The sequence below is a fragment of the Engystomops pustulosus genome, chromosome 5 (assembly GCF_040894005.1).
Source record: "Engystomops pustulosus chromosome 5, aEngPut4.maternal, whole genome shotgun sequence".
In the NCBI taxonomy this organism is placed as follows: domain Eukaryota; kingdom Metazoa; phylum Chordata; class Amphibia; order Anura; family Leptodactylidae; genus Engystomops; species Engystomops pustulosus.
In genome coordinates this window covers 193023265-193037412 of record NC_092415.1, presented here as the reverse complement: position 1 = coordinate 193037412, position 14148 = coordinate 193023265, and the positions used below count along the sequence as shown (strand labels likewise).

The window sequence follows — 14148 nt, the reverse complement described above, 5'->3', positions numbered from 1 at the left end:
CAAATTGTAATGATGAATCCCCCCCCCCCCCATAGAACTTTGATACAATGTTGCGCAGTTCGCATCCGGGGATATATATTATAGTGAATGCAGGAGATCTCCACCATCCGGCTGCCCCAGTAATGTCCTGCATGGGAAGTGTCTACAGATGAGACCAGGATTGTGTTCTCAGGCTGTAAACAGAGACTTGGAGCAGCCCAGCTCTAGAAGGCAGCTGAGGAGGAGGAGGGTGGCTGGAAGGAGGAGGAGGAGGAAGGAGGGAACATGCCTGTGATTTTTTTTCCTCTTCTTTCTAAGAGCAATCAGCTTGTAAGGTGGGAGAGAAGGAGAGCAGGCAGCACCAGCAAAGGACAGCAAGGTAACTGATCCTCTCCAAAGTAACTGACCTAGACCCAGACTTGTGGAGGACATGTCCACATCCTTCTTCATGTGTCTTCTCCACCGGCTACAGACATAGACCCTTCTTTCCTGAAGCTCCGAAGAAGGAGTATATGCACAAAATACATGGGATAAGAAGAAGGTATCAAAGAGACCCTCCACTGGCTTTTGTTCATGTGAAGTGTCCATCGAGAAGGTTGGGAGTGGTGGGACTACTGCTGGCTGCTTCACAACTATTTCCGAGCCTTTGACATCTGGGTGCCTGGAATACTCCTCTGTTTACTATGAGATGTGTGAGCTTTGGGATTGCACCTAATTCTTAGTAATGCCCCCTTGTCCTGAGGTGCTCTTAGGCTTGTCCCCCTCCTGTGGACATCAAACATTGCCAGAAGACCCTGCCATCATCTTCTCTTCGCCTGGAGGTGTAAAATTAAAAGTTTACTGAAGATAAGAATTCCCAGCTGGAGTCTAATTGCTCTTCATTCATTGTTTCCCCTTCTGACAGTTGCCACAGGGTAAGAGACATCCTGAGGAGTTCCTCCAAGTATTAGGATTGTGTCTGGACAAGTCGTATCTTCTTCACAATCCCCGTAGATCCAGAGACAACCTTGGGGTTGGTAGAACTTTCTTCAGGTGGTTCCTTTTGGATGTAGCAGGTCATCCCTGGAGGAAGGATTGTCCTCACCTTGGCGTAGGGTTCCCCTTGGGAGTTGAAGAAGGTTTCCTCAGCATTATGGAAAGGATTAAGAAGAGCCACTCGATATTTGGAGTTGTATTACTTTTCAAGTTGTTGGTTGATCACTATCAGTTGACAGCGGCGGAAATGGAGCAAGGTAAGAAGAGGGGGCGTTAGGTGATGGTCAACGCTGGCCATCAAAGGAGGTGGCAATGATAACATGGGGGCAGGTTGGTATCCTTAGGGGCTAATTGTACAACCCAGGAGGTAAAAGGTTAATCAGCTGCCGGTATTACAGGGAGATATAGTCCTCCTGACCAGGTATAAGGTATATATTGGGTGTATGAGACAAGAACGAGGCATGTTGGTGGAGATGTCCCTGGCAGAGAAACACACTGGTCTTGCTTTTTGGATTGTTGTATCCAAATGGACCCTGAGAATGGAGAATGTGGTATCCCCCCCCCCTTCCGCATGTCCAGTACCACTATCACTGTCACTATATACCCCATTATATTACGCAGCACCAAGGAGAACAAAGAGTTACGGTAAGTAAATGTTTCACCACAACCGTAAGATTGATGATCGTTCGCATATTAGGGGGGCAGATGGGAAAGACGCAGGGCACATACTGTATGTGCACTGGCAACAAAACACTACAGTACTAATATAGCACCCACATATTCTGCAGCGTGGTACAACGTCTCTGTCACTGTCCTCAGGAGCGAGGTTCCCCTGCGGTTACACACAGCGATTGGGCCAATTTCCTAGGAGACTGATAACCCAACAAAACAAGATACGTGTACTGTAATGTGCTGAGTCCACTCCAACCCATGACACCGGTGCTGATACTGTGCGGCTGGGATATCTATCATCTATCTATCTACGATAGAAAAGGCTTTGTGTGCGCCGAAACTTCACTATTGTCACTTGCTACAGAATAATAAAGACCACATCTTGGTTTACCACTACAATAGGAGTGCTGCTCATTTTCTTATCTATTATCCATCTATCTCTCTCTCTCATATCTATCTATCCAACTATATCATATCTATCATCTATCTATCTATCTATCTATCTATCTATCTATCTATCTATCTATCTATCTATCATTTATCTATCTATCTATCTATCTATCTCATATCTATCTATCTATCCATCTCATATCTATCTATCTATCTATCTATCTATCTATCTATCTATCATCTATCTATCTATCTATCTATCTATCTATCTATCTATCTCATATCTATATATCTCATATCTATCATCTATCTCCTATCTATCTATCTATCTATCTATCTATCTATCTATCTATCTCATATCTATCTATCTCATATCTATCTCATATCTATCTATCTATCTATCTATCTATCTATCTATCTATCTCATATCTCTCTCTTTATCTCTCTATCTATCTCATATCTATCTATCTCTTTATCTATCTATCTATCTATCTATCTATCTATCTATCTCCTATCTATCACATATCTATCTATCTATCTATCTATCTATCTATCTATCTATCTATCTATCTATCTATCTATCTATCTATCTATCACCTATCTATATATCTATCTTCTATCTATCTCATATCTATCAATCTCATATCTATCTATCTATCTATCTATCTATCTCTCTATCTATCTATCAATATCTATCTATCTCCTATCTATCTATTTCCTATCTATCTATCATCTATCTATGTATTTATCTATGCATCTATCTATCTCATATCTATCTATCTATCTATATATCATCTCTCTGTCTATCTCTCTATCTTTCTCTCATATCTATCTAAGAAAAGAAAGTCCAAGTCAGCAAAGTCTATCACAAACACCTGATGAGGAGGGATGTATAGCCCGCAGGTCCTGGCAAGGCCTCGTGTAGGTACATGAAGAAAGGCATTCAGCACTCCAGATGTCATGTGGTACATGAAATATATATCACCTCAACTTTTTAATGACTTCTGGAGTGCTGAATGCCTATATATCTATCATGTATCTATCTATCTATCTATCTATCTATCTATCTCCTATCTATCTATCTATCTATCTATCTATCTATCTATCATCTATCTATCTATCTATCATCTATCTATCTATCTATCTATCTATCTCCTATCTATCTATCTATCTATCTATCTATCTATCTATCTATCTATCTCCTATATATCTATCATGTATCTATCTATCTATCTATCTATCTATCTATCTATCTATCTCCTATCTATCTATCTATCTATCTATTTCCTATATATCTATCATGTATCTATCTATCTATCTATCTCATATCTATCTATCTATCTATCTATCTATCATGTATCTATCTATCTATCTATCTATCTATCTATCTATCTATCTATCTATCTATCTATCTCCTATCTATCTATCTATCTATCTATCTCCTATATATCTATCATGTATCTATCTATCTATCTATCTATCTATCTCCTATCTATCTATCTATCTATCTATCTATCTATCTATCTATCTATCTATCTCCTATCTATCTCCTATCTATCTCGTATCTATCTATCTATCTATCTATCTATCTCATATCTATCTATCTATCTATCTATCTATCTATTTCTATCCATCATTATCTCTCTTTGGGGCTGTATCCTGGTTGCCCCCTCCTTTGTCTTGTATGGAGCAGGTCTCCGCTCTCCGTATCCATCCTGTGACTTGTATTAATTACTGACGAGCTTTATGGGATCCTGATATAACGAGGCGCTGGCATGAACTTGCCTTCAGTTACACTGATCTCATATGTTTCATCATTACCTTTGGGTCGGGGAGGTCAGTCCTGATATATTAGGGTGAGTTACGCTGTAGGATCCTGATATTATGAGATATTTCCCACATCACTGGATATGGAGGGATTCTCGTCACATTCCATGGAGGATGCGTGACATAAACAAAGCGTCTTCTATAAATTGCGCCTCTTTGATGTGTGAGCGGGAGACGTCCACTGTGTCATTGATTACTGACATCAAACACCCCGGAATATGATGTACTCCGCCATATTGGTCTCGGTCTTCCAAACTTTTGCTGCTTTGACCATAGAAACATCTTCCCCTGAGGGACAAATCTTGAAGCTTAGTCTGGATGTGACACAGGGTAATGCCGTGTAGGGTCGTGTTTGGATACAACCGCTTGATGCAGTCGATGAAGTGCAGCTCCCGGCACTGGCTCGGAAAATCAAACGGTGAAGTCCAGAATAAAATCCAAATACTTTATTAGACCATGTTAGAAATCAATGTTTTCCATCATGATGGGAGAAAGGGTGCAGATAAAACTGCTTGCTGTGTGTACAGGGCTCATACTCCAGCAGTCCCTATGGCAGTCCCTATCTGGCCAGACAAGCAGATGTCATATATACTTCAGTCCTCAGCATCTCACATCTACTCCCAGAATGGAAAATGCAATATATTAAGGTTTTATGTTATATGCAACTTTTTTATATACTTTTTGGTTTAGTTTTTTGCCATTTTCAATATCTCTGCTGTCTGCAAGCAAATGGAAGTGTTGTTGTTATAGCTGGAAAATTTTATACAGCTGCATCCAACCTGGACAATGGTCTCTGAGCTAAATATTAATTACCATTCCTTTTATGTCTCTATTACTTATCGTTTGCAACATCTCTGCTATCTGTCAGCAAATTTAGCCATTCTAATCTTAAAGTGAACCTGTCACCAGGAATGTCATTTTAGCTGGTGACAGGTTACAGTAGTCTATGCTGTGTTGATGTTAAAAATGCCTTTGTTAGCATTCTGAACAATTTCAGTAGTTTATATAAGTTTATTTCACATAACCTGGCTCCCTGCCAGTAGTGTGAGGCGAGTCTGGAGGGGGGAAGGGGGTTGGGCAGGTATAGCCTATGTGTCCCTGTGTCTCAATCTCCTGCATTCTTCCTCTACTCTTCATTCATCCAGCTCCCTCCCCCCTCTCAACTTCCTGTCAGGTGCATTGAGTAGGCAGGGGAGGGGGTAATGTGAAGGAGAGGCATAATACAGGAAGAGACTGAGACACAGGCTGCAGCTACCCTTTCCCTGGGACCCACCACACGCTGCTGGCAGGGAGCCAGGTAATATGAATAAAACTTATGTAAAGTACTGAAAGTCATTTTTAAAATCAGCTCAGCATTTTAGGCTACTGGAACCTGTCAGCATCTAAAAATTATATTCCTCCTGACAGGTTCACTTTATATTAAAATATTTCCCTATCTTTGTTCCATTATTTACCAATTTTAAGCTCACTGCTTTTTGTCAGGAAATGAAACCATTGTTTATAGATATGTAGACTGGAAATGATACAGAAATGATTCTTGCTAAATTTTAGGATTTTATACTGTTGTATTCAGTGTGGACAATACTCTGTGAGCCAAATATTATATTGAATTCTTTAAAGGTCTCAGGAATTCTGTGAAAGGTTCCACTTAGGTCGCCCGTGGGGTCCACCCCTCCTGGCAATGTCACAGTCCTCACATACCTGAGTGAAGTTGGCCCCCCCACCTTGTTCAAATCAAGCAAAATTGGTGTCAAACGTTTGTGCTACGTTTGTGCTGGTTTGTGCAGCAGAAATTTTCGTTTGTGCCGCTATCGTTTTTAAGATTTTAATGAAAGTTTCCAGAGGTCATCAGAGGTCAACCAGCCCCCCCACATTGCCCAAATGAAACAAAACTGGGACCGAACAATTCTGCTATGTTTGTGCTGGTTTGTGCTGCTCAAATTTTTGTTTGTGCTGCTTTTGTTTTGAATATATGAACAAAAAATTAAAGTTCAAAAGTTCAAGCAGCCCCCCCCACATTAACCGAATCAAACAAAACTGGTGTCAAACGTTAGTGCTACGTTTGTGCTGGTTTGTGCAGCAAAAATTTTCATTTGTGCCGCCAGATTCACCTTTTTCTTCTCGGTGCATGTGAGTGCTTGATCTTGCGACACATATTGGGGGTCATTTACTAAGTAAACGATTCGCGGTTTCCCGACGTGTTACCCGAACATTTCCGATTTGCGCCAATTTTCCCTTCATTGCCCCGGGATTTTGGCGCACGCGAACGGATTGTAGCGCATCGGCGCCGGCATGCACGCGACGGAAATCGGGGCGCGTGGCCGAGCGAAAACCCGACGGATTCGGAAAAACCGCCGCATTTAAAAAAAGAAATGTGTCGCTTGGGACGCGCTTACCTTCACTTGGTCCGGCCCGGTGAACTCCAGCGCGTTCAGATGCCACCAGCAGCGCCACCTGGTGGACGGCGGAGGAACTAACTTGATGAATCCCGGCCTGACCCGAATCCAGCGCAGAGAACGTACCGATGGATCGCGAACGGAACGGGTAAGTAAATCTGCCCCATTGTTTTATAAATTCCACGTTTTTTCAAAATCCATCGGGTTGTCAGACGGCCACGCCCCCCCCCCCCCCCGATTTCTGTCGCGTGAAAGCCAGCGCGATTGTGCCAAAATCCGATTGCGTGCGCCAAAATCCCAGCGGAATTCAGCGCAAAACGGAAAAATTTGGGAAACTTGATGAAAGTGCGGCCGCGGAGCCCTTAGTAAATGAGCCCCAATGTGTGTTGAAAGTATTTTCTATAGAACATATAGGGTGGGTTGTATCACCAAAACTTTATATTTAGTTACCCTTGGCCCCCCCTACTTCTAAGATCAGTTTTTAAAATTATGCTGGGGGGATCCCTTTATACTGTAGCATCCTATGCTGTTACACTGTCTTCCCCTCCACCCTGCTTCCTCAGCTCCTTCCCCTGACTGATGTAATTTCACACAGAGGGGGAAGTGCTCATGCAGAGTGTTAACAGCACAGAGGGGCTGTTAGCATAATTTTAAAAGTTGATTTTAGAAGTGACGCCTGTCATTCACCTAAAAGAGCCGGCTCATTTGTGAACGTCCCATCACTAGGAAGATTACTGAGACACAGGCACACACAGGCTGCAGCTCATCCCCCCTCTTCTCATGACTCACCAAACTCTGCCGACAGGGAGCCAGGTAATGTGAATTTTATAAAGTACTGAAATGATTCAGAATGCTGACAAAGGCATTTTTAAAGGAAACCTACCACTTGTAGTGGCAGGTTTCCGATGAAAATACCGGGCACCAGCTCAGGGTGAGCTGGTGCCGAGCGCTTACCATGCGCTCGGCTACATAGGAAGTGAAGGAGAGCCGCGCGCATGGTAAGCGCCGAGCGCGTACCTCCCTGCGCCGGCTATAAAGTTTAAAAAGTGTTTTAAACCGCGATACCGCGGTTTAAAACACTAACTAAAATAAGCTCCGGCACCAGCTCACCCTGAGCTGGTGCCCGGTATTTTCATCGGAAACCTGCCACAACAAGTGGTAGGTTTCCTTTAAAATCAGCATAGCATCGGCTATAGGAACCTGTCACCAGCTAAAAATGACATTCTTAGTGACAGGTTCACTTTAGAAAAGTAACGAAATGTAATCCCAAAATTTCAATTTCCTTTCAAACATTTAAACTTTAATGTAACATTTTTGTCTATTTTCTCCTATTTCATGTGATTTAGCGCTTTGCTACATAACTGGAGTAAACAGGGCAGCGCTGTTATTCAGATTATTTTCGATCATTTCTAAATATGTTTTAAGCATTTCTGGTATTTTGCTAATAGAATCAGTGATTTCTGTAATGATTTTACATATGGATATTGGAAAGTCTAGCGAAATGAAGAGTTTATTAGGAGTTATGATGATGGCATGTGTATAAGCATCATCCGTCTCTCTCCTCGCATGTTCCTGGGATGCTGGGAATCTGCTTTACATTCTCCATCGTCTTGTCTCTTGTATAATTTACCCTATGGCCATATCCACTATGCTAATAGCCCGCTCCGCATTGATGATAGGACGTGGTACGTACTGGAAGGGAATTGGCTCTATGTATGAGGTTGGAAGCTTCGTAATGTGATGCGTGAAATTTAGGACACCGGGTATTAAAGTCACCCCCCACCCCCAATCCATGTGAACTGTAGAGAGCAGAATGGCTTGAGGGGCAAGTAAAATTATTATGTAAAGTGTATAATAGTGGTAATAATAATCAGAGGGACGGGCTCACTAGTAAATCATATGGATTCTATATAGTGGCTTTGCCTGGAAGCTTTGCCAGGTGGTAAATCACTTCTGTACAATCCCGGTAGACCGCCCAATCTGGCTGCCAGTCAACGGAAGCAGTCATGAGGCTCGGCTAGGGTTTGCTAGAGTAGGTTTTTGGACATTCCCCACAGTTAATATCACAATGGAGAAGTAATATATTCAAAGCAGAGACCATCTATTGTTGATCGATTGGGGGAGGGAGACAAACTCCAGCACTGATTTGCTCTCAACTACAACCACGGTGCCACGGGTGCTCCTGCAACCCATGTTCCGGGTCCCAGGCGCACCTGTGTGCCTCCCTGACCCCTGCAGCCTGCGGCAACACTTCCCTTCCCTCGTTCCAGCAGCGGTCCCCTCGCTCTGGCCTGCACTCCCCCGCCTCCTAGGGTGCACGCGCGCCGGCATTCTGGCGTGCCGATAATTGGCGCTGGCCGGCCGCCTTCCTTGTTAAATTCCTGGCCCCTTCCTGTGTCCCCTGCCAGATCTTTGTGTCTCTTGCCTCAGAGAAAGCTTGTCCCTTATGCCTAGTGCTCGTCTTGTGAATTCCCGTTGTGACCCCGGTTTCGTCCCTGGCTACGCTCCTTTGCTGCCTGCCCAGACCTCCTGCTTTGCCTTTGATGTTGATCCTGTGCTGCCTATCTCGACCTCCTGCCTCTCCCTGACCACGGTTCTGCCTGCCGACTCCTGTACCTCACCTTGGCCACCACTGTGGACAAAGTTGTGCCTGTGGAACGACCTGGTGGTACCACACCGCAGCAGGACCATCCCACTTTGCAGCGGGCTCTGGTGAAAACAGGGTGCCACTTAGACTCCGCTGTTGGATTACGTCACCGTCCGCGGTGGTACAGATCACCGATCACCGATATACCCTAAACTCAATAGAGTTTCCAGGCCGATCCCTTTAGTTTTCAGTATGGAAAAGAGCCCAGAAAAGCCGAGGATTACAGCTACAACTTTATAGTTTTTGGCATAGTCTTATGTTACAAAGACACGACGAGAGTGAGAAGTGTCAGACTTGTCCAAGCCATGATCTGCAGTACATGGTATTAGATATATGCTTCACAGTCTCCTGTCTGACTCCACGTTTCTTTTGGCCGGTCTTTATTGAGGTTTTCCTTGAACCAGAAACTCATAGTTGTCTACTATTACATAAGTTATATTTTAATCATCACTTTAAAAAATATATTTTGCGGCTAGTTCTCTAATAATAGGACGTATAATCCGAGGACGTATCCAGGAAAGCAGGAGGACAAAGGAGACATATTGAGGTTTTTAAAACAATGTGCTACGCAAAAATGTGATGGGCCAAAAGCCTCAGCAACCCCTTAGATATTAGGTTGTCTCAGTCCAGAGGAGACAAGTTTATGGAAGGCAAATATGATCTCAGAGGTACAACCCATTTTCTACCCAATCTCTTTCGGAATCAGTTGTATAAATTCAGAGATGAGACGTTCTAATAGTTGGTTTGTAGACTTTAGACAAATCTATTTTTCATTCCAGAACTGAAGGAGGGGGGATGGGAGAAAGAAAATTTAAACATTTCTTAATAATTTAACAAAACAAGTCTTTTGGAAAATTTTTCGAAGCTTCAATGCATCAAATCTTGGATGTTTTCGATCATCTCGATAAGATAAGAATCCCATAGTAGGGCACACTGGGCACCCATTATGGCACCAAGTTTTGTAATTCCATCCCATTCCATCCCATCACCAGCAATTTTTGCTGGTTCCAATCACAAGGGTAAACCTGTAAATTGCCGCTGGCAAAGCCTCCGGTGGCATTTAGGAGCCAACAGTGTGCAGCCCCCCCCTTATTTTCCCTAAGATCATGGCTTTTGGAAAACGTCACAGGGGGAGATTTATCATAAGTCTCTTAGAGCATAACTGTTCCAGTTGCCCATTGCAACCAATCAGAGCTCAGCTGTGTTTTTCCCACAGATGTTTATAAAATGAAAGCTGAGCTCTGATTGGTTTCCATAGGCAACTAGAACAGTTTTACCTCCGAAACTTGATGATAAATCTCCCCCACAGTAATTTGCTGGTGTTAACGGGTGTTAGTGCTGATCACGGGTTTTAGTAATGTGTTCAGGCAACTGAGAAATGATTCCAGGCTAGGCCAAACATTCTAAACCCGAACCCAACTGGGTCTACCCATCCCTACTTTTTAAAATTATGCAAATGACCCTGAGATGCTCCGGTTTCAATTAACATCTATGAAGCCCTTCAGGCTCATTTGCATAATTTTTTAAACATTTTTTTTGTAAAAACCAGGGCACAAGAAGCTAAAAGAAGAGCGGATCCTGCCAGAGGGGACACACACCAGGATGTCAGTGTGTTTGGTTTACAATCCTTCATCCTGGTGGCAGATGTCCTCGTTACAGACCTTACTATACCCTTCCTAAAGTTTACGATCCAGTTAAAATACCAGCACTCAGCATATTTCCACCTTTGAAGAACTCATGGAAATTGTAATATTTTCCTTATTTCTCATTTCTGAATGTGCACATTCTCGCTTCTCCTTCTTTCTCCTCAGGTTTATCCGGCGGTGAATCAGCTCACTTTCTCTGGTAAACCACAGTCTTTGGAAAGCTTAGTCATCTAAATGGATGTTTTCTAGGTTGGCGCTCAGATATGAATGTATGGAGGTGTTAGGGTGGGAAGTTCACCCCGCGTTCTCCTTGTTCCTATAGAGATCTCTTCATACGTGTTTTCTTGCTGTGTATCTTCGTGACTTTGGTCAACATTCAATATCTGATTATTGCTGTAAAACCCTTCTAGAATAGGATCCTAAATGCTACAAAAAATTAAAAAAAATGTATTCTAATTTAATATGAAATACACTGTATTATGTATTGGTCGTTATAGGCTTTCGCCTACAGAATTCATAGTATCATAGTTTATGCGGTTGAAAAAAGATGCTTATCCATCAAGTTCAACCAAGGAAGGGAAGGGATTGCATGAGGAAGGGATTTAGGGAAACAATTCTATATAACATAACCATCAATGTTATTTAGGTGTAAAAAGGCATCTAGACCCTTCTTGAAGCTCTCCGCTGTCCCTGCTATACAACGAAAAAGGGGAAAGGTGTGCACCAAAATTGGCTCAGTAAACACTATATGCAGAAAACATAGTAAACTTTATTCATTACCAAACAAGATACATATATGACACACAATTAAAAACATCTAAAACATGTAATATACATACATAATCAATTGGTGACCACGGTGCAGGTCAACCCAATAAAGACCCCTGCTGAGTCCCCCTGTGGTGGACTGGAAACCTACCAACCAAAATCTCTCAGAAGGCTGGCAATCAGGCGGTAGGGAAATGCAGGGGTGATGAGCTCCCCACGCGTAGACGACTTCCTCAGGGTGAATCAATTCACCCCTGAGGAAGCTTGTTCTGCTCAGTTGGCCCCTCAAATCTACTCCTTCCCATGTCCTATGCCTCCTCTCAGTATGTAATGTGACCATGGTGACATCATCACAGGTTCTTTAGACTCCTAACATTAGCAAACTGTACACCATGCATATATCTGATCACATGAAATCTCAGAAGCCGAGTCATATTTGCTTTGGAGGAGATCTTTTCTAGGTAAAAGGGTGAGATTTCACATTACATTTCATTCCCTACCTGATGAGACTAGTAGTTTAGTGGGGTAAAACCGGATGACCGGTTCTCTTTAAAGTAAAAGTTCTTGGCTCTTCCAGTATCTCTCATAGTTGTTAAAGGAGAGCATTACATACAGTGTGCATGTATATTCACACTCTATTACGGTATAGATGGACACAAAATGGCAAATTAAGGTCAACAACTAGCATGATAGGTGGAGATGACAGTCCTGTGGATGTGGCCTAAATATCTGAAATGGCTTTACCCCTTTAAGAAGAAATCCCAGTTCCAGTTTTTGTGTAAACCCTCTGATATCTCCCACATGCTCCGTCCTCCAGGTGTATACATTTTATTCAGCTTGATCAATATTTTCCAGACATGACTGGAGGAAATTCACAGCTCGAGACGTGTCCTTGTGGAGGCAACATCAATAAGATATATGACTTGCTGGTTGTAGGCACGGCACAGGCTGAAGGATTCTTGGGGCATTGTTAATGGGGGGAAATCTTAGTGGGGGGCTCGTACATTTTATATAAAATGTAAACATTTCTTCTCTTCTGAATGTTGCTGTGTTTTATGAAGTTTATAGTAATATCAAAATAAACTTGCACTATAGAGAGAACACAACAGCAGAGGTTGGATGGATTTTTATAACCTAGATTTTACCTCAGTGATACATAAAGAAGCAAATAAAAGGGAAGTGCAAAAAAAAATATTAAACACTGGCAGGAAATAATAAGTTCCAAAACAGCGCCCCCGCAGGACTGATAAAGAAATACACAGGGGCACATTTACTAAGGGTCCAAATCGCGTTTTTCCGCTGGGTTTCCTGAATTTTTCCGATTTGTGCCGAATTGCCCCGGGATTTTGGCGCACACGATTGGATTGTGTCGCATCGGCGCCGGCTTTCATGCCACAGAAAAGGGGGGGGGGGGTGTGGCCATCGGAAAACCAGGCGTATTCAGAAAAAACGCAGAATCTTTTAAAAAATTGTGTCGAAAAAATAGCGCTCACATACACCGAGGTGTATTCCGGCGGACTTCAGCGCAGCAGTGACACCTAATGGACATCGGGCGCACGACCTTAGTGAATGCCGACAGAACCCGAATCAGCGTCTGAGAACGCGCCGCTGGATCGCGACTGGACCGGGTAAGTAAATCTGCCACACAGTGTACATTGGGGCACATTTACTTACCCAGTCCAGTCGGGATACAGCGGCGCCTTCTCCGACGAGGATTCGGGTCTGCTGGGATTCACTAAGGTCTGTGCGCCTGATATCCAGCAGGTGTCGCTGCTGTCCCGAGGTCCGCCGGAGTTCACCTTCTTCGTCCTGGTGCATGTGAGTGCTGATCTTGCGACACAAATTATTTTTTAAATTCAGCAGTTTTTCCGAATCCGTCGGGTTGTCCGATGGCCACGCCCCCCGATTTATGTCGCGTGAAAGCCGGCACCGATGCGCCAAAATCCCGGGGCAATTCGGCACGAATCGGAAATCGTCGTGAAACCCGACGAAAATGCGCGATTCGGACCCTTAGTAAATGAGCCCCAATGTTTTTAATGTGTAATGCGTGGAAAGGCACTGTAGCTATTCAGCCCCCCTACTGAGAGATATGGGATCGCAATGGGAGATTAGTTTAGGAAATAAAGGACCCATATACGTTTGATATTTGGTGGTCGACCAATCATTTGCTTGACAAATACTTTACTATCTTCCTCGACTTACCTATACATGTGCGTCCAGTATATATCCAGAACTAAAGGATCAGGCAGCCCAATTCCAACCTACTTGAGTTGAGGAAGTTGGGGGACCCCTCCTTCTTATAGGTTCTATCTATGGGTTCTATAAATCAGACATGACCTTGAAAGATGTGAAGAACATTTGATATATTACAAGAACTTACAATAAGTTGATATTCTCTGAACGTTCCCATCTGAATCTGGTTCCTGTAGTCACAAAATGGGGGCAGGGGTGAAAGAGGTAGGTTTTCAAGGCTGGATCTGTATCTATTAGACCTTTACTGGACAAGTGGATATATACCTTGAGGGGGTTTTTTGAGCCCACCAGATACTCACCCTGTTCCGGCACTCCAATCTAGTGGCACAGCACCAATTCGGTTGCTCTACTCTACCATTATGATTGCAAATGCCAGGGATGTATGACCACAGTGAGCTACTGGCCTCAGGAGACACAGGAGAAAGAACAGTGACATTCAAGTTCAATTCGCTGTATTTTTCAAAAGGTTTGGTTCAGTTCCAAATCGAATCAGTCTGGACCAATGTTGCACCTGTGGTTCTGAAAGTTAGTATATAACCACGTTTAGTCCTCTAAAACACATTATTATTTTATAAAAAAGGTCCTGTCTTGTTTT

At 43.1% G+C, this 14148-nt stretch overlaps 1 protein-coding gene across 1 annotated transcript in view; it reads left to right on the top strand.

Moving 5' to 3' along the window:
• Nucleotides 1–250: 250 nt before the first annotated feature.
• The window catches only part of PLXDC2 (plexin domain containing 2), a 282435-nt gene continuing 268537 nt past the window's right edge, over nucleotides 251–14148 (top strand). Inside the window, exon 1 of the mRNA XM_072154195.1 lies at nucleotides 251–1211. Coding sequence (XP_072010296.1) covers nucleotides 1112–1211 — 100 coding nt within the window. The 5' untranslated portion in view covers nucleotides 251–1111. The remainder of the gene's footprint in view (nucleotides 1212–14148) is intronic.